At 39.2% G+C, this 20541-nt stretch overlaps 2 protein-coding genes across 2 annotated transcripts in view; both read left to right on the forward strand.

Annotated features, from left to right (window-relative positions):
- Positions 1-4591: 4591 nt before the first annotated feature.
- LOC130095998 (uncharacterized) lies at positions 4592-11597 on the forward strand. Its single transcript, XM_056262615.1, has 4 exons — positions 4592-4721; positions 5109-5240; positions 5759-6082; positions 11530-11597. Exons 1-4 carry the CDS (start codon positions 4643-4645, stop codon positions 11595-11597), a joined length of 603 nt encoding a protein of 200 aa, XP_056118590.1. The 5' UTR covers positions 4592-4642.
- The window catches only part of dsg2l (desmoglein 2 like), a 37809-nt gene continuing 28807 nt past the window's right edge, over positions 11540-20541 (forward strand). Inside the window, exons 1-2 of the mRNA XM_056262626.1 lie at positions 11540-11670; positions 17268-17390. Of these exons, the coding sequence (XP_056118601.1) occupies positions 11620-11670; positions 17268-17390 (174 nt within the window). The 5' untranslated portion in view covers positions 11540-11619. The remainder of the gene's footprint in view (positions 11671-17267; positions 17391-20541) is intronic.

The following is a 20541-nucleotide window of genomic DNA, read 5'->3' on the forward strand; positions in this document are numbered from 1 at the left end:
ATTTTTGAGAGAATATTGTTTATGCAAGTTTATTGATAAAACTAAAAATTCAAGTTTCTGAAATAAGGCCACAATACACATACTAAATATTTGTCCACAAGGCTTTTGACTCATGGAAGTTGTGGCCTAGAGTATTTGCTTCAAAATGATCTGAAAATCATCCTTTCTAATCATTCACATAACACCATAGATTGCTTTAAATTGTGAAAAAAAAAATTTTTGTTTGAAAGGCAATATGCGAATGGGCGTGAACGGCCCAACCCCCTCATGTATAATTAGGTGATTCTCATCTGAGAAGACAAAGATGCATTCATTTCATTCAGGTGTGTCACAAGAAAGAATGCAAGGAAAATATATATACATATATACACACACACACAGACATAATATATATATATATAAAATCAAAATATAAATGAAAGTCAAAAGCACATTTTTAGTCATACCTGGAAACAAATCCTGTTCAAATAGCATATATGGGCCATTCAATAGAATTGGTTCAAAGTTAGAGTTGGAAACATCTTGAAAAGAAAATGGTCTTTTTCCATAAATCTCTTATAAAGTATTATTTTTTAAAGTATGCCAAATAAATTTTTTATTATACATATTTAAAAGTTAAGGATTCATTATTTTGATATAGCCTAGCTGGAACAAACACTATAACAGTTGATAAGTTTATTTTTGACAAAACATACTATATATTTAACATATGAGCAGAAACTGCTAACAAAAGCTTATTTGATGTCTATTTTAGAGTTAAAACTTTATAATCGATCCTAAACTAGTCAAACACACACACAGAAACATGATTCAAATTTAAACAGTAGGCTATTTTTGCGTTTACAGACACTAACGTTATTATATATCGCGATTAGAACAAAGCACAAGAATAAAGCACTTACAGTTCAGCACGCTCCTCGAAGTGAAAATAAACCAGCACTTGTTCTAAGGTAGGTAAATGTCCCAGGATTATACCTCACAGCCGCGCCAAACGACAGTACATTAATCTGACTAAATAAAGTGTGTTTACAGAGTTTGTATGGGCGTTTTACATGTCTCAATGTGTTGCTTCAGATCATTAGCGTTTGAATAGCGCGCGCTCTCCGTGGGCGTGTCACATTAGCGGAATAATGAGATGCGAGAACGATAATGAGAACGGCTGACACCTCTCTCTTTTTATATAGATTACATAAACAGGGAATATTTATTTTTGTTTTAAATGAGATAATTTAAAAGTAAACTTAAATGATCATAAACATATATTGCTCATGTCTGGGTGAATAGTATTAGCTGAGGGTTTTTTTTAAGTTTAGAGACGTGCTCCAGAAAAAAAGTTCACGGACACGGAGAGGCAGAACGCGGCACACCCTGTTTATTTTCTTTATTTTACAAAAGTACAATATTTTATTTCGATTGTAGGTGGGCACATAAAAAAGTAGACATTTAAAAGTTTTTTTTAAATATGTTTCATATCTTTGTATGACCAGAAATGATGGAGTAGTTTAAATCTATTTTTCTGCTATGTGAAAAAAATCTGCCAAAACGCACGGGTGCATTCTTGGTCCCCAGAGGGTTAAGAAAAAGCTCCTCGGTGGCAAAGCACCGGTGGTGGATGAGATCCGCCCTGAGTACCTGAAGTCTCTGGATGTTGTGGGGCTGTCTTGGCTGACACGCCTCTGCAACATCGAGTGGCGTTTGGGGACAGTACCTCTGGACTGGCAGACCGGGGTGGTGGTCCCTCTTTTTAAGAAGGGGGACCGGAGGGTGTGTTCCAACTACAGGGGGAAGAGTAAGGTTTTTCGTCCCGGTCGTGGAACACTGGACCAGCTCTATACCCAGGGTGCTGGGGGGTGCATGGGAGTTTGCCCAACCAATGCACATGTGCTTTGTGGATTTGGAGAAGGCTTTCGACTGTGTCCCTCGCGGCGTCCTGTGGAGGGTATGGGGTCTCTGAGTATGGGGTCCGGGGCCCTTTGCTAAGGGCTATCCGGTCCCTGTGCGAGCAGGAGCTTGGTTCGCATTGCCAGAAGTAAGTCAGACTTGTTCCCGGTGCATGTTGGACTCCAGCAGGGCTGCCCTTTGTCACCGGTTCTGTTCATAATTTTTATGGACAGAATTTCTAGGCGCAGCCAGGGCACTGAGGGTGTCCGATTTGGGGACCACACGATTTCATCTCTGCTTTTTGCGGATGATGTTGTCGTGTTGGCCTTATCAGACCAGGACCTTCAGCATGCACTGGGACGGTCTGTAGCTGAGTGTGAAGCGGCTGGGATGAGAATCAGCAACTCCAAGTCTGAGCCCATGGTTCTCAGTCGGAAAAGGGTGGTTTGCCCGCTTCAAGTTGGTGGAGAGTTCCTGCCTCAAGTAGAGGAGTTCAAGTATCTTGGGGTCTTGTTCATGAGTTAGGGAAGGATGGAACGGGAGATTGACAGACGGATCGGTGCAGCTTCTGAGCCCATGCTTCTCAGTCGGAAAAGGGTGGTTTGCCCGCTTCAAGTTGGTGGAGAGTTCCTCCCTCAAGTAGAGGAGTTCAAGTATCTTGGGATCTTGTTCATGAGTGAGGGAAGGATGGAACGGGAGATTGACAGAAGGATCGGTGCAGCTTCTGAGCCCATGCTTCTCAGTCGGAAAAGGGTGGTTTGCCCGCTTCAGGTTGGTGGAGAGTTCCTGCCTCAAGTAGAGGAGTTCAAGTATCTTGGGATCTTGTTCATGAGTGAGGGAAGGATGGAACGGGAGATTGACAGAAGGATCGGTGCAGCTTCTACAGTAACACGGTCGATGTACCGGTCTGTCGTGGTGAAGAAAGAGCTGAGCTGCAAGACGAAGCTCTCGATTTACCGGGGGTCATGACCGAAAGGACAAGATCACGGATATAGAAATTAGCTTTCTCTGCAGGGTGGCTGGGCGCTCACTTAGAGATAGGGTGAGGAGCTCGGTCACTCGGGAAGAGCTCAGAGTAGAGCCGCTGCTCCTCCACATCGAGAGGAGCCAGCTGAGGTGGCTCGAGCACCTGTTCCGGGTGACTCCTAGACGCCTTCCCGGGGAGGTGTTCCGGGCACGTCCCACTGGGAGGAGACCCCGGGGAAGACCTAGGACACGCTTGAGGGATTATGTCTCCCGGCTGACCTGGGAACGCATCGGTATTCCCCCGGAAGAGCTGGAGGAAGTGTCTAGGGAGAGGGAAGTCTGGACGTCTCTGCTTAGACTGCTGCCCCCGTGACCCGGCCCCAGATAAGCGGAAGATGTATGAATGGATGGATTATGATATTATTTTTATTTCTAAATTATATTATTTTAATATTAATTGATTTAATTTGTATCCATTTTTATTTAAGTATGCATTGTAACCATTCATCTGTGAGACAAATCAGTTTTATACATCAAACTCAGCAGTACACTTAAAACAGGTGGTTATGTTTAATGACTTTGTGAATTGAGTTTAATGAGTGTGATGAGTTTAATTTTTTTCTAATAAATATCTCTACTGTTTTTATACGTTTACGTTAATTCAGTGTCATTTCCACAACACCCTGTCATTTCCATCACCACACACATTTTTTTAAAATATTTAAAAAGTTATCATCACACATTAAAAATGTATCCACAATTTATGAGATCATGCTCTACTTAATATAGAAATTCAAGTTCTATATTTTCAAGTATTTTCTAATAAGCTCTTGCCCAAACCAATATTACATTTTAAAGTGTGACAAGAGTACAGTTCAGAATTTGGTCCTTAGGGCATTGTATTTATCTCATTGACAAATGTATAATTATTGTACATAGTGGAAAACTAGTTACAAAAATGATCTTAAACCATTCTTGAGTGGCATGAGTTATTCTATTTTTACATAACAGCTGTATATTGAAATGTGGTGGAAATGACATTTGTTCATGGCAGGTCGAAAAAAAAAAAAAAATTCTCTTGTAATCTAAGTTTGTCATCTTACAGACCTTAAAACTAGACAAATTATTTAAACTTATGAGACTGTGTTACGTGACTTTTGAACAAGTTTTTTTTATTCAACTTCACAAAGCTAAAAGTGAAGAAACGCCCGACTACTGAACAGACGTGTACGTTTTAAAAAAAAATGCAAAGCATTGAAAATATAATAAATAAAAGTTCTGTAAACACTTGCATTTTTTGCAAGACTATATAAGTGTGTCGAATCGAGTAATCAAAAGTTCTACACTTGTAGTCTCTACGCCTACTTAAACACCTGCGCCAAGTAGGCTAGACGTCATGCAAGTAGACAAGTGAAGTGCAAAGACTGCAAGTGTGGGTATTTGGACAAGGTATTAATCATAGCCTAATACTAATTACGGTTATTACGACATCTGGCGTGAACGAAGTGCTCTGCTCCTCCAAACCTAATCAAACACACCTGGACAAGCTAATCAAGGTCTTCAAGATAAGGCTACTAGAAAGCTACAGGCAGGTGAGTTTGATCAGGGTTGGAGTTATCCAGACCTCCTTGGATCTTTAAAAACGCGTTTTCAGAAAACTTTTATACAGCGATTTATGTTGCGGGATTCAGTAGCACATATTTGCATTGTAGGTTTGTGTTCCTCACTGTCCTTCTGACTGACTAATTCAGCGCGTTTTCCAGCAGAGCTTATTGTGAGATCACAGGTCGAGAGGATGACAGCTCGAGTGTACTGCTCGTTGAGTGTCGTTTTATTGTGCCTGTCTGCATGCTTGTGCACAACACAAGTCGCAGGTGAGAAGATCTTTTAGCTTCATTACACAGTCTGAAGAAATGTATAAATAAGTGCCTTACAAAATATGACTTCTTTTGAACATGTAGCTACAGTACACTTAGTTGCAATAGTAAATTTATGAAAAACACATTAACTGTCAATGTCTTCTATCTGCATTGTGCTTATATTACACACCCCACCAGTAGTGGGGTAGGTTGTAACAGCAGTCTTTGTCTTTAAAACTGATTGATAGTTTAGTGATTTAAATGGAATTTATTCTTGATTTTAAGCAGATTTGCATATTTTCAAGTTTGAGACCTATTTCAAAACCCCTGACTTATAAATACTGAAACCATTACAACACTCCCTGGTCCCTTTTAACGATCCTCTTGAATCCTCTTCTGTAGAGTCCGGTCAGTGTCCGGTGATGCTGACAGTCGTGCCATCCAGTCGAGGATGTACTTCTGATAGAGACTGCTCTGGAGGACATAAATGCTGTCAATTTCCCTGTGGGCCCGCATGTGTGCCACCTGTTTTCAGTGAGTTTCATTTAATGATGGATGCTAGAGGTCTTCCAAAAGAAACACTGAAAGATTTCACTCAGACGTTGCTAGTGAACTTCACAAATAATTGCAAAGAAACTGCAAGTAACGAGGAAATTGTGCCAAGTTGTGTTACTATGACAGTGACTGTCCTTGGTTATGGAGTGTTTGGGTCAGCTTCCCCAAGCCCACCCCACCCCAGTGTTGTCTTTTATAATTCTGTTGTCATATCCTACTCCATGACAACAATAACTGCAATTTACCACACATAGCACAGTTTCACAGAAGAGCTTTACAAAATGAATAATAAAGATGAAAATACAATTCACTCTGAAACACTTGCTATTCATGATTTTAGTTTTGTGCTTAATGCCACTGAAAGGACATACTAAAGATGACTATCTGTATCCCTCCAGTGAAGCCTGCGGCTGAGCCGCCAAAGCCTGCAGTGAAGCCTGCGGCTGAGCCGCCAAAGCCTGCAGTGAAGCCTGCGGCCGAGCCGCCAAAGCCTGCAGTGAAGCCTGCGGCCAAGCCGCCAAAGCCTCCAGTGAAGCCTGCGGCCGAGCCGCCAAAGCCTGCAGTGAAGCCTGCGGCCAAGCCGCCAAAGCCTCCAGTGAAGCCTGCGGCCGAGCCGCCAAAGCCTGCAGTGAAGCCTGCGGCCAAGCCGCCAAAGCCTCCAGTGAAGCCTGCCTCCGAACCTCCAAAACCTGCAGCCGAACTGCCAAGGCACCCTGAGTGTGCCGGAAACCTTGGTCACGGCCACGGCTGCCACGATCACCACGAAGGCCACGACGGTCACGATCACCACGACGGTCACGATCACCACGAAGGCCACGAAGGTCACGATCGCCACGAAGGTCACGATCGCCACGAAGGTCACGATCACCACGACGGTCACGATCGGTCACGATCGCCACGACGTTCACGGTCACGGTCGCCACGACGTTCACGGTCGCCACGACGTTCACGGTCACCACGACGGTCACGATCGCCACGACGGTCACGATCACCATCATGTCCAATGTAAATCGTGACATTGATTTTTGCCGAACTCGCGCTGAAGTTCTTTTACAGATCAATTCAGTGCTTTATTCGAATGTAATGTTCCCTGTTTATCACCAAATAAATCTTATGTTTAATGAAATGTTTTTGCTTGATTGGAGTTTTTGGTTCAATGCATTTCTGTGGAGTACATGTGGTTATCCTCTGTGTCGACAGAATTGTTTCATCCTTCGTAAATCAACTTCCTTGACTATATGCTGTCTAATCAGGGAAAGTTGTGTTAAAGGGTCATGAAACCCCAAACCAAATTTTCTGAGATTTTTACAGAGGTATGCGTGTTGAACACCATTGAAGACAATGTTAGCATCAGTTAGATCTAATAGTAGGGTTAAACTTGAGTTTTTCCGCTTTTTTCGTCTTCCGGGTTTAAAATCTTCATCGTGTCCACGTCACCGGCTGTGACGTGGCAGTGCACTGTGAGTGCGTTGATGACTCATCGGTGTCTCATAATTAAGGATACACAATATTTGTATCCACTTTCACTTTAAAACATACTGCACACATACTACCCATTATATTATTTAATATACAAAGCTAACATGCATATTCTTAACATAACACATTAGTTTAGCATATATAGGCCTATATATTATTGTTTTTCCTCTAACTTGTATTGAATTATTGCACTACTGTAGAATGCCTGAGCCTCAACATGTACAAATTGTAGCTGACATTTGTATACATGATAAATAAACTTGAAATTAAATTGAATTGAACAGACTGCGGTCACTTTAAGAGCTCATGCATGGATCTAATACTGAAACATCTGGGTTTCACCAAATTGGTTATGTTCAGTGTAACATAACATATATCGCGCGCGATATTCGGTAACACCGGGTCGACGTTTAACGCCTTGTGACTAAACAAAGGGCGCCTATGTGAGTGTGCACACCGACACGAAAAACGCCAGGCGTAAAAGCGTCATTTTTTAAAAAACGCCTCGGATTCGTTTTTTTTGGTTTGACGCAAAAACTATCCGACCAATGAGATTGGCGCCTTTGCTCACGTGTTTGGAGCTTCTGAAGTTACAGTAAAACACAACTTGGGGGCGCTCAAACACAAAACGGTCTTACTGAGCACACAGACGTAACGGTGAAGAAGATGCGCCAAGTAGCGTCTACACTATAGATATCCATAATAAAGGCTAGATGTCTCGTCCACGCTGCTGGCCAATGGCCTTTATTATGGATATCTATGGTCTACACTGCCGGGAAGAAATAAGACGAGGAAGATGCAAGGCAAGATGAATGTAGAGCTGCTGGTCACGTTGGTGTCGGAACATCAATCAATCAATCAATTTTTATTTATAAAGCGCTTTACAACAACCAGAGTTGATCAAAGCGCTGGACAGAGACAAAAAGTACAGGACAAAAAATAAAGAAGTGAAATACAAGACAATACAATAAAATAAAATATAACACATCTATAAAATCATTATGCTAATCAGTTTTTCATCAATTGTCAAAAGCCGAACTAAAGAGATGGTGCTTCAGCCCAGCCTTGAACAGGGGCAGGTCCTTGATGGAGCGTAATTCCAGGGGCAGAGCGTTCCAGAGTTTCGGCCCCACTACCGCAAAGGCACGATCACCCCACTGTTTGCACCTGGACCCTGGGACCCCCAGCAGATGTTGTTCAGAAGAGCGCAGGGCTCTGCTGGGCTAATAAAGGGTCAGCGTATTACACAGATAAAGAGGTGCAAGGCCATGGATGGAGCAAAAAACGAACAGTAGGATCTTAAACTGGATTCTGAACTCGACTGGGAGCCAGTGGAGAGAGTGCAGGACAGGAGTGATGTGGTCATGTTTACGGGTATTGGTAAGAAGCCTGGCCGCTGCATTCTGGACAAGCTGTAGACGGTGCAGAGAGGCCTGATTTAACCCGATGTAGAGAGCATTGCAGTAGTCCAAGCGTGAACTAATAAAAGCGTGGATTGTTTTCTCGAAGTCACTACAGCTGAGGAATGGTTTGACTTTGGCCAACCGACGAAGCTGGAAGAAACTTGCCCTGATCACAGAGTCTACCTGTTTATCGAGCTTCAGATTATTGGCCAAAATCACCCCTAGATTCCTGACTACAAAACTGAGGTGGGTGGTCAGGGGTGCAAGATCGGGAGCTGCCTTTGTTGAACTAGAGGCATCAAATAGGATAAATTCAGTCTTTGATTCATTTAGACAGAGCTAATTTTGTGACAGCCAATGTTTAATGTCAACCAGACATGTCTGAATGGACTGTGTGTCTGGGGAGTTCTGGGCAACTGGCAAATAGATTTGTACGTCATCTGCATACAGATGGAAAGAGACATTATGCCGGGATATCACAGAAGCTAAGGGGAGCATGTACAAGGAAAATAGAACAGGGCCGAGGATCGAACCCTGTGGCACACCAGAGGAAAATGGGGCTGGAGAAGAAGAGAGATCACAGAAAAGGTTCTATCTGCAAGATATGACTTGAACCACTGCAGCACGGGTCCTTGAAGGCCCACCTGCTGGGCCAGACGGGTCAGGAGGATTGAATGGTCCACCGTATCAAAACTATACGACATGAACGTATGAACATATGTTCTATATGAACATAAAGAACTATACGACAAACGCGACAGCGACTACAAAATAGGACTGTTTCTGTTTTACATTAAGCGCCATCTAATGTCAGGTAATGAATTTGCATGTTCACTCGCTCAACGTCAGCGAAAATCGCTTGGGTGTGAACACAAAAAACGCGTTGAAAAACGCTGACGAATAACGCGCGCCGATATTCGTCCTGGTGTGTATGGGGCTTAAAACATTGCCGACTGTGTTTACTTGAATATTATACACACGGTGTTTTTTGTTGTTGTTGTTGACATAATTGTATGTGTATTTCACTATTGAATCACAATAAGCCACGAAGCAGCTTTCTGTCAGGGTTCTGTCACTTCTGTCTGGTTTTATCTTAGTGGGTGACAGAGCTCTGACATTCCCGGTTTGTCATGTGCTTGTGTTCTAGTTCTGTTTATTGTGAGCACATGGGTTATGTCATGTGTTTCTTTTGTGCCATGTGTTCTCCTGTCTATTGTCTAGCCCCTCCCATCTTGTTATCTGATTATTGGTTAATTTGTCCCACCTGTCTTTCTCGTTACCCTCCTTTGTTTGTTCCCCTATTTAGTCTCCCTGTGTTTGCTGTCCTGTGCTGGTTCGTTGTCAATGTTTCTTGTTTCCTTGTGTTACCTGTTTTTGCCCGAGACCTCTTGGTTTCCCCCTCAGGTTTGTTTTGTTTATAGCTTGTTTTATTTTGTAGTATTTAATAATCATCTCATCCTGCTTTTGTATCCTCGACTCAGTTCTGACCATTCCGTGACACTTTCTGTCTCTCAATCAGCACAAGCACCGCATTTTAGTCTTTATTCACGACTTGCCGAGCTTAACATTTTTAACATCCTTATCTAGTCAATTCACTCTAGTCTAGGTAACAATAACGGTAAGTAGCAAATTGCTACGTGGATAATATCTAACAATAGAAACTTAGGCCTATCGTCACCACGAAATATATATTTTAACATAATGCTATATTTTATCAACATATGTGTGCAATTTATAGCCTATTTTCATTCATAAAGCTTAAAGAAAATGTACCGCAATCAGATGAGATCCAGTCCCTTCGATAGCGTGGTTGGGTAACGTACAGTGGGACAGACTGCGCATGAGCGATGACGGGAAGTTAAACGTTCGAACTATGAAATAAAAATATTAAGTTTTCTCAACTTAATTGTTTGTGTTCATTGGACAAAATAGTAGTAGTACACTTGCAGTTAAATAGTTTTTATAAGTAAACTCAACATTGCACTCAAATTTGCCCACTCAACTTAAATATTTTAACTGAGTTAACAATTTGCAAGTTGGATTTTTTAATGTTATCGGGTTCTTCCATTTGGTCTAGCTTTATCACCCCGCACCTTTTAACCAAATGCGTGGCTGCAGCACAAGCACCGCTGCTTGCACAAGACAGACACATTCTGAACTACATTGACGAATGGTTGATTTAAGCTCAGTCGCATCAGTTAGCATCAATGTCGTTCTCGCGCACATGGAAAGGTCAGGGTTGAGGTTGAAAGACTAAAAGAGTGTACTTTCTCCAGTTCAGAGAACCACTTTTCTAGGCGTGGAATGGGGTTCGATCACTATGCAAGCACGTCTCTCCTGCACGCATCGAGTCGATCCTGTCAACAGTAAACCGATAGGCCAGTCACTCACTGTCAATCAGTTTCAAAGGCTGTTGCGGGTCTGATGGCAGCAGCACATTTTTTTAACCTGAACTCGGTTTTATAGAAATCCCTGCCACCCCCACACCCTCTGTGCAATGCCATTTATTCACACTGTAGCGGTAACTCTTGTCCTGCGACATACTTGCAAATCCTTCATTTCCAATCATTCTGGCCAAAAAGAGCACATAATGAGTCCACTGACTTCCTTTTGTGTGTGAAAAATTCAAGTGCTATTTCTTGCAGTTTTTGTATTACAGAGTAACAGTTGTGTTCATTTATAGTTGACAAATTCAACATGTTAATGGTGATTCTTAGGCATACACTGAGAAAATGTTCATTTTAATTCTGTGGGTATTAAATTGTCTTTTTCAATTTGCAGTGTAGCTACTTAGAAATACTAAGAAAAGAATACAAACTAGAAATCAGGGGCCAGTAGGCTACATAAACTCAGCCATTATGTTAAGTCAGTGTCTTAAGATCTAGTACGACCCACTACCAGTTAGTCAAGGGACGGTTAGTCTTACTTTTCAGTCCCACATTAGGCCAATGTACGTTTTTATGAAACTGAAAAAAATCGATGACTAACTTGTAAGACTAATTTATGCAAACGCCCCCAGGACTTCTTTTAGTTGGATGCGGACAGGCAATAGTTTTATAAAATAAAATAAAAAGGTACGCACCTCAAGTGGGAAGATAATAATGTTTAGGGGCGGGGGATTAAAAAGTATGCAAGCAACCCCCTGTTTTATTAACTATACTGTCTTTTTCCAAGGAATAAGAAAGTCTGAACACACAATTTACTGCAAACTTATCAGGGCACTGACTGACACGTACCATAATTATTACACAGAATTCCCACATTAATGAAGATTATCCGAGTGTCCAGTTAGAAGATTGATTTAAATTATTTTGTAAGTGCTTGTATATTGGGTGTGACGGTGGACTGTCTCCCTCTCGCGCATACCCCGCATTCTTCCGCGCCAGAAGCCCCGCCCCCTCCCCCGCTGACCGTTAGTCAGTCCGTGACCGAGGAGTCAGAGTTCCGCGAGTAACGGCAGGAGCGGCGGCCGGAGAATGGCGAAGCTCTGCGGGATCGCACTCTTCTTGGTGCTGCTGAGTCTGGCGGTGAGCGAAAACATTCAAAAGTTGTTTCCAGTGTTCATGCTGACCTGAATATAAGCTTAAATCTGTCTATCCTGAAAGTTTCGTTTGTTTCATTTTGGATTGTTTTCTAAACACTCTATCAATACTCTTCAATCAATCTGTGCTAATATAAAATAATTGTTTCATATATGATTTAAGAGCGTACATGGTTGTTTTCTGTTTATATTAACTTGTGTGTGTGTGTGTGTCTGTGTGTGGGTGTGTGTGTTTGTTCTCTCTGCTGGTCATTCTTACACAGATGTGTGATAGTCTGAGAGGGGATATGACATGAGTGTCTTATTAATGAACTCTAGGAAAGAAATTCACTGAAGAAACGTATAGGCTATATGTCACACTCATAATTTGTTTATGGAGACAGACATTATTGGTAGGTTAAACTATTGTGTTAGCAGATTTCCAGAGGATAAGAGCATAATCTTACTCAGGGTGGGAATTACCGAGTTTGAGGAAGTCCAAACAAAAGGTTGGCAGTCTAAAAATTGGGCTATTATTATTTTTTCTTATGGCGAATCTTGGCACTTTATGTAGCCACCAGGTAGTGCTGGGCGGTATTGAGCTAAAACCCATATCACGGTATTTTTAAAAATTACACCGGGTTCACGATATATGACGGTATTTTTTTTTTTTCAAGCATGACTGGGTGTAAACCTATGTAAGCTTGTTTCCGCCACAGAATGAAAAATAAAAAAGGTAATTGCTTCTTTTTATCTCACAATTCTGACTTTTTTCTCACAATTGCGAGTTTACATCTCGCAATTCTGACTTTATTTCTCAGAATTGCAAAATATAAAGTCAGAATTGATTGATATAAAGTCGCAAAATGCAGGTTATAAAGTCAGAATTGCGAGATATAAAGTCAGAATTGCGTGATATAAGGTCAGAATTGATTGATACAAAGTCGCAATTGCAGGTTATAAAGTCAGAATTGCGTGATATAAGTAGGGGTGGGCGATATGAGCAAAAATTCATATCACGATATTTTTCACTGTCCGGACGATATCGATATTATATCGTGATATGAGAAAAAAAATTGGAATCACATTTTAAATTACAGGCAAAATATGTATTTTAACAGTAGATAACTAGAAAAAGGTGAGGCATTTCATTGGACATAGACCTGAATTTTTTTTATTTATTATTGTGCCATTTTTTTCCCTCAAAAAGTGCAAACGTGCAACATGAGGTAGGCCTGAATGCACTTGTTATGTCTTTCCACTTTTTGCTCGTCTTGTCATAATGAGAACCGGCAGCGAATGAAGACTTCTGATTTCTGAGTGAGAGCCGTCTTCGGGTGTGCTCTGTCTCCGGGAATATCTGTTGTTATAGTTTTGCTTTTTTAAATTAGTTTTATTTTAATATCGTTTTCAATTTTGCTTTAAATTTCAGTTTAGTTTTAGCTAGTTTCATTAATGGTTTTGTTAGTTTTTATTTAGTTTTTATTTTGCAAACACATTTCTATATAGTTTTTATTTTATTTAGTTTCAGTTTTAGTAATTATAGTTTAGCTTTAGCAGAGCGAGCAGAACACTTCCAGTGTAGACCAAAGCGAGACGTTTAATTTAAGTTTAATGTTTGCACAGATTACAGTTAACTCTTGTTCAGACATCTTAATAATAAAAATAAAATAATGGTTTGAGATTGAACAAAGCACCAAATAAATAGAACTTAAAAGTATAGGCTACAAGAAAAAAACAATGAAAATTTTCATACAAACTAATTCATTAGTGTAAGGAGACAGAATAAAGGCCTACAGTTCGTAGTACAGTATAAAACCCATTACGTCTATGGAGAGTCCCCACAAAGATAGTGGACCAGTGTGTGTGTATGCGCGCGCTTATGTGTGTGTCGTGTCCTGTTATTCATAGCCTAACGTTGCATTGCGGGGAAATGTCTCCACGTGGATAATATTATTAACAGTAAATGTTTTGTAAAAACAAAGATAATAATAGCAGCTTTCAACCTTCATGAAAACATGACATCTCAAACATACAGTAGCCTAGAACTTTAACGTTTGTTTGTGCTTGACGAACTTGTTTTGGTGTTGCACCCGCGTCTCGCAAATGAAACGGCATTCTAAAAATGCTGCGCTCAAGTTAAAAGTCAAACTTGCCTCTCATTACCTTGTTATTTCCCATTCCACCGCAAAAGATGCATCCTTTATTAACAGCCGCTTAGCACTAGCGATGTGTTCTACGTTACGGTCCTTCATTGAACGCGTCACAGGACAGCGGTTAATCGCCTCAGCAACTTCACGCGTATGAAGCGCCAAATCAGCCATTTCCTTAAACAGCGTATTCGATTCTGTATCGTCATTAGTGTTAACAGTTGTAAGGAGTAGGCTACCAAATTGAACAAAACAATATAACTGCAAAATTTGAATTTATGAATACGGTATCCTCGGTATCGCAAAATCCATATCATGGCACAACATAATACCGGTATTCACGTTCATACCGGTATAGCGCCCACCCCTAGATATAAGGTCAGAATTGATTGATATAAAGTCGCAATTGCAGGTTATAAAGTAAGAATTGTGTGATATAAAGTCGCAATTGCGTGAAATAAAGTCAGAATTGCGAGATATAAAGTCAGAATTGATTGATATAAAGTCGCAATTGCAGGTTATAAAGTCAGAATTGCGTGATATAAAGTCAGAATTGATTGATATAAAGTCGCAATTGCAGGTTATAAAGTCAGAATTGTGTGATATAAAGTCGCAATTGCGTGAAATAAAGTCAGAATTGCGAGATATAAAGTCAGAATTGCGTGATATAAGGTCAGAATTGATTGATACAAAGTCGCAATTGCGTGAAATAAAGTCAGAATTGCGAGATATAAAGTCAGAATTGCGAGATATAAAGTCAGAATTGCGTGATATAAGGTCAGAATTGATTGATACAAAGTCGCAATTGCGTGAAATAAAGTCCGAATTGCGTGAAATAAAGTCAGAATTGCGTGATATAAGGTCAGAAATTCAGAATTGATTGATACAAAGTCGCAATTGCAGGTTATAAAGTCAGAATTGCGTGATATAAAGTCAGAATTGATTGATATAAAGTCGCAATTGCAGGTTATAAAGTCAGAATTGTGTGATATAAAGTCAGAATTGCGAGATATAAAGTCAGAATTGATTGATATAAAGTCAGAATTGATTGATATAAAGTCAGAATTGATTGATATAAAGTCAGAATTGCGTGATATAAAGTCAGAATTGCGAGATATAAAGTCAAGTCAAGTCATCTTCATTTATATAGCGCTTTTAACAATGGATTGTTTCAAAGCAGCTTTACAGAGATAAACATATCATTTAAGGTAACAGATTGTTTTGGCGTTATAGCGGTTCTTGAATAATGTTACTTCCAGCTAAAGTTAAAGTCAGAATTTCGTGATATAAAGTCGCAATTGCGTGTTATAAAGTCAGAATTGCGAGATATAAACTATTCTGAGGGGAAAAAAGTCAGTCTTTTTTTCCCTTAGAATTGAAAAAATCCTAAATCTGCCATCAAGAGGCGCTTTATGAGCGGCAGAAACAGCGGTTTTCCCGGTGACGGCTGAACGCAGTGCTCATGAACGCTGCTTTATCAGGAGAGATAAAGAAAGATTAAATGAACATTACATCGAAACTTTTTAAAGACGGTCATTTCACTTCAGATACATTCATAAAAAACGTGCCGTGCAGTGCTCATGTTTATTCAACGATGTCAAAGCCAACCACAAATAGATTTTCCAAAAGGTGGTGTTGATATTGTGAACCAATGTATGGAAAACACAGTATAATTTGACATCTATCAGTTATAGTTTAACATACTCCTTACTAATGTGTGCAATCGCTTGATTGCCTGGTTACAAATCAGACAAAACTACGACGTTATAAAAACCATTAAATTATATGTTTCATATAGGCTACTAGTATATAACCAAAGCTATAAAATTGTGAAATTAAACATTTCTCGTTCTTAGTGTTTTTTTTGTTTGTTTTTTTGTTAGTTTACATAGTAGCATAGCATACAGCTATGAAAAATGTATATTATGCCTTAGGCTATTGCTTAAAGCTCCAGTCCGTAACTTTTTTAAGTTAAAAATAATCCAAAATAATTATATTAAAAAAAACTTATTCTGCCAGTGGTCAAAACTATCTGCTTGCCATAGCTAGATTCAAAACGGTTAGCTTGTAATAATGATTTTAATTCCAGTGGTACTGGTGGGTTTCCGCGGGAAATTCGAGCATGTCTTTGCGTCATGACGTCACAACCGTACACATAAAGAAGGAGTTTCGGCTAGCCGGCTATACTGCGCGTGAGGAGATGTTTAGATGTATAGGCTTTTCTCGCAGCACTTTACATAATTAAACTTATGGCATCCAGAAAGATCCAAACAACAATCATCAGTGTCAACTGGAGATTCAGCAGTTATAAAACCCAAAAGACTTCGTACTTCGGATTTAAGGTGGCTAGAGAAAGAGAAAGAAACCGTCTCATGCGAACACAAGGATTTAAACATCGGCGGGGCTTTTGAAAAGTGCGTGAACTCCGTGTTTTGAAGGGGTTCGAAACGGAAGAAGAGACGGCTTTTTTCTGCTGAACAAGTAAGACATTTCAATAGTTCAATCGTGTAACAGTACGTTTTCTTAATTCACACAGTTATGGAGTTTCCTTTGTTGTGCCTTTCTCGTTTTGCTATTATGGAGAATATGAATTCTGAACTACACAGGTAACTATAAAACACATTAAATTTAACATTAGTCACGCAATGCTGATGTGATGTAGTTAACATGAACAATTTGAGAACAAAGTAGGCTATAATTTGCACGGTTGCTGTAAATCGCGTTGATTAAATCTAACGAAGCTTATCATGTCGAATGCTTTTTCTCCCTTAGTTGGTCAGAACAAAAATGGATTTTACTTACTTGTTCAGAAGACATTTTCTTATGAAAATTCTTATGTTGGTCAAACTTTCAAAAAGTGAATCTGTGATTCTGTATGCCAGTATCCACACAGCGCGGTGACTGACAGCAGCACTCGCCTCACAACACTGTGTTCATCCGCGCTGTTTCATGCCGATTTACAACCCACGTAAAGATGATAATTCCGCGAATCACTGCAGTTACAGATTTCGAACAGAGAGATGGCGACAAAGAGGAAAAGCTACGGACTGCAGCTTTAATAACAATTAACATGTCACAAAACATACCTAAAAATGCCTTTAACTATAAATAATCAGGATAAAAATAAAAGATTATTACATGAATTAAGGGTTACATTAAGAATCACATTTATATCAGGCATTAAAACGAACACAAACTTCATTTACACTAGTTTATTTATCTTTTTTTTCATCATTTATATTTGGTACTTTCGCATTTCAGTGTAAACAATGTAGCCTCAATCACGCATCATGTCCAACCGAGCTGTAAATTCTGTCAAAAAAATTGTTAAAGTATTATTTAATTGAATATGTTTTGGATTCTTACATCTGTTTTACTCCTAACAGCCTATCCAGTGTAGTTTATCGCATTATTTGGGTAAAATAGACACTGATGTGCTTTTGTGTTTGTGTAGATACTGGACACTTCAGCATCTGGAGGACAGCCGAAGAAAATCCGACAGAAGAGAGAGTGGATAATCCCACCCCACAAACTGATGGAAAATAAGGACTATACGGGGCAGGAATACATAGCCAAAGTAAGATCTGCAGTGTTTTCTGGGGGAATAAACCCTAGTGAAAAATAAATATACTTAAATGTATTTGAAATGCATTTATTTATGCTAAGTATACTACAAATACATTACATAATACCCTGCAATTGAACTGTTGGTATACTGAAAGTATAAATTGGAACAAGTAATTTTGTGCTTAATGCACTTTAGTTATCCAGAAATAGTGCTGAGGTCCAACTAAAGATATACTTAAGTTTATTTGATTGTGCTAAAGTTGAACTATTGGTAGTACACTTCAGGTACACTTTAAATGTCTTGCATTTAAATTACACAGTGATCATACTATCCTTACTAATAGTGATATTAAACACTTAACACTTAAAGGTATTGTAGGTAGGAATTTAATAAAAAAAACTTTTTTCCAAATTTGTTTAAACTTTCTGTATATATCAATGCATAATTAAAATGTAAGTACTCTGATAAAAAGAGTATAAAAATCGAGTGACTCTAGACCGTTTAATCTGCACTAAACACAGCTCATTATTTCCATCCGGGACGAAACAAAGGATTGGCTTAGGCGACTGTCACTCTCTCGCAACCATGGCAACCACCCTTTTGCCACACAGGACCTTCCCATTTGCGCGTACCCGTTTGATTTGAGGAATTCAAGAGGCACGGAACCTAGGAATAGCAAAACAATGGCAGAGAAAGACCAATCAAAATTCACATATGCAGTTCGCGAAGGCAAACCAGCCAAAAAAAGGAAGACAGTAAAGAAAAGGTAATGAACAAAAAGTCTTTGGATAAACAACGATTTATCTGTCCTCGAGCTGACGATGCGGTACTTGTCTCTGGAGTGTAGTCCTCATCAGAGTCAACAATGCTTTCATCATGGAAACTCTTACATGCAGAACACCATATATGTTATGAATGTTACACGAAATTCATCTTCATCACAGTGTAAATGATGGCAATGGAAAAACGTGTATCATGCAACCTGTTTTTAGCTTTGCCTTATAGATAACTAGCTCGTTAGCGAATCAATAAATATATATTTTAAACTTTACCAATATCAATATGCTAGCTTGATAGTGAGTACTAAAATACATCTTATTTGTTTATCTTCATAATGATAAAGTTAGATTTTTTATTACATGTGATTCTGACATGATGTCACTACATGCACTGCGCTCCTTCCTCTCCGCTCGTCTCAGGTAAATAATGCTCTTCAGCTCAGCGGTCGGAGTCGCGCGTTCATGTGTTTTGGGGGCGTGGCTTTGGAAGGAGCCCAGAAGGGAGGGGGTGGAGTGAATGGAAATAATGAGCTGTCTTTAAAACAGTCGTGAGAGGTCTACAGACACTCGATTTTTATACTTTCTTTTTCAGAGTACTTACATTTTAATTATGCATTGATATATACAGAAAGTTTAAACAAATGTGGAAAAAAGTTTTTTTTTATAAAATTCCTACCTACAATACCTTTTATATTAAGTTTTTTTCAAATTGCTTACACACAATTTCTGAAACTATGGCTCTATTTATCTAAACTATTTCTTGAAACTAAACACACACACACACAACATGCAAAACATCAAAACTATTTTAACTCTTTCAAAAATGGTGTTTTTGCATATTAACTCTACACACAAACAACACAACAAATGATTGGCCACATAAACACAAAAATGTTGTGTAAAAATGTAAAACACTTCTATCCTGTGTCTTTTGCTTGTTCAGTGTGCGGTGAGTGTATAGGAGTTTGTCACACACACATGTATGTGCCAAAAATACACTATACACAACAGATGGCTTTTACACTTATGGATCTCAGCTTCCGGCTGAAGCAGAAGTTGACACTCGGACTGTTATCTGCTTGATAGACCATAAAGTCAATGCCATCACACTCACCAACTATCGGCTTTCAGAACCGAACTCGCTAGAGAGCAACTCTATTGGGAGTGTGTGTTGCAGATTTGGCACATTTGTCAGCAAATGTCGTTGCAGCAAAAGACACAAGTCTCACCATGTATTTCAAATCTGAGAATGATTTTTTTTAGAAAATGCTATGTAAAAAAAAAAAAAAAAAAAATTGTAGATAAGACTTTATTTTTGTGCAAACCAAAGAAATTGTGAGGAAATTATTTCTGCTAACTGGACAGCATTTCCAAACACAACTTTTTTTTTTGCTGTCATTGATGGAAAAACCTATTTGCTTATAGCAGGACTTGTAACAGTAAAGGAAGAACGTATGTAACCGAACGTGTCCGATTGAAAGGGAAACCCCAGTTTTGCGTGATACATACAGGATCTGCGTGGTGGCGCAACTGGTAAAAAGATAGAGCTCGTGTTTCAGAGACCTGGGTTTGATTCCAGACCACAGTGGTTCCTACATGTATCTGCTCCCATTGTGTCCCTGATGTTCTCTGGATAAGTGAGTTACTGGTATACTGAGGATGTCAGTAAAAGGCGAATTCTTAAGCTGTGGCATTATTTATAAAGATTACTTTATTGTAGCCTATTTGAAGCACACTATAATGATGCCGTTAGCACACTTGTGAATCAAGTGAACAAGTGAATCAATCAAAGTGAATCAATCAAAACCAACTTTAGCTGGAAATAACATTATTCAAAAATCGCTATAAAGCCAAAACAATCTATGTTACCGTAAATTGTATGTTTATCTCTGTAAAGCTGCTTTGAAACAATCTCCATTGTTAAAAGCGCTATATAAATGAAGATGACTTGACTTGACTTCAAGTTTACTTCCATTGCAATGTTTTAAAATCACTAAAGGTTTTTATCAGTATAATAGTAGTGTAATCGAATTGCAATTGTAATGTCACCAAAATACATTTGAAGTTTATGTAGTGAATTCTACATTTCAAAACTTAAAAACAAGAGTATATTTAAAGTGTACTTAAGCATACTTCCACTTTAGCACAAACAAGTATATAAAATACAACTTCAGTTGAACTTCAGTACCTGCTTTTGTACAACTAAAATGCATTTAATACTAAATTAGTTGTTCCAATTTAGCAGACCAATTTATAGCATGCCACAAATACATTTAGTTATACTAAGTACATGCGAATAAATTGTGCTTAAGTACACTAGGGAACACTTCAGGGTTGAGCAATAGGAAATAATGAGAATCTCTCCAGATCACAAAATAAGC

The sequence above is a fragment of the Rhinichthys klamathensis genome, unplaced genomic scaffold (genome assembly GCF_029890125.1).
Source record: "Rhinichthys klamathensis goyatoka isolate OS25496 unplaced genomic scaffold, OSU_Roscu_1.1 h1tg000011l_1, whole genome shotgun sequence".
In the NCBI taxonomy this organism is placed as follows: domain Eukaryota; kingdom Metazoa; phylum Chordata; class Actinopteri; order Cypriniformes; family Leuciscidae; genus Rhinichthys; species Rhinichthys klamathensis.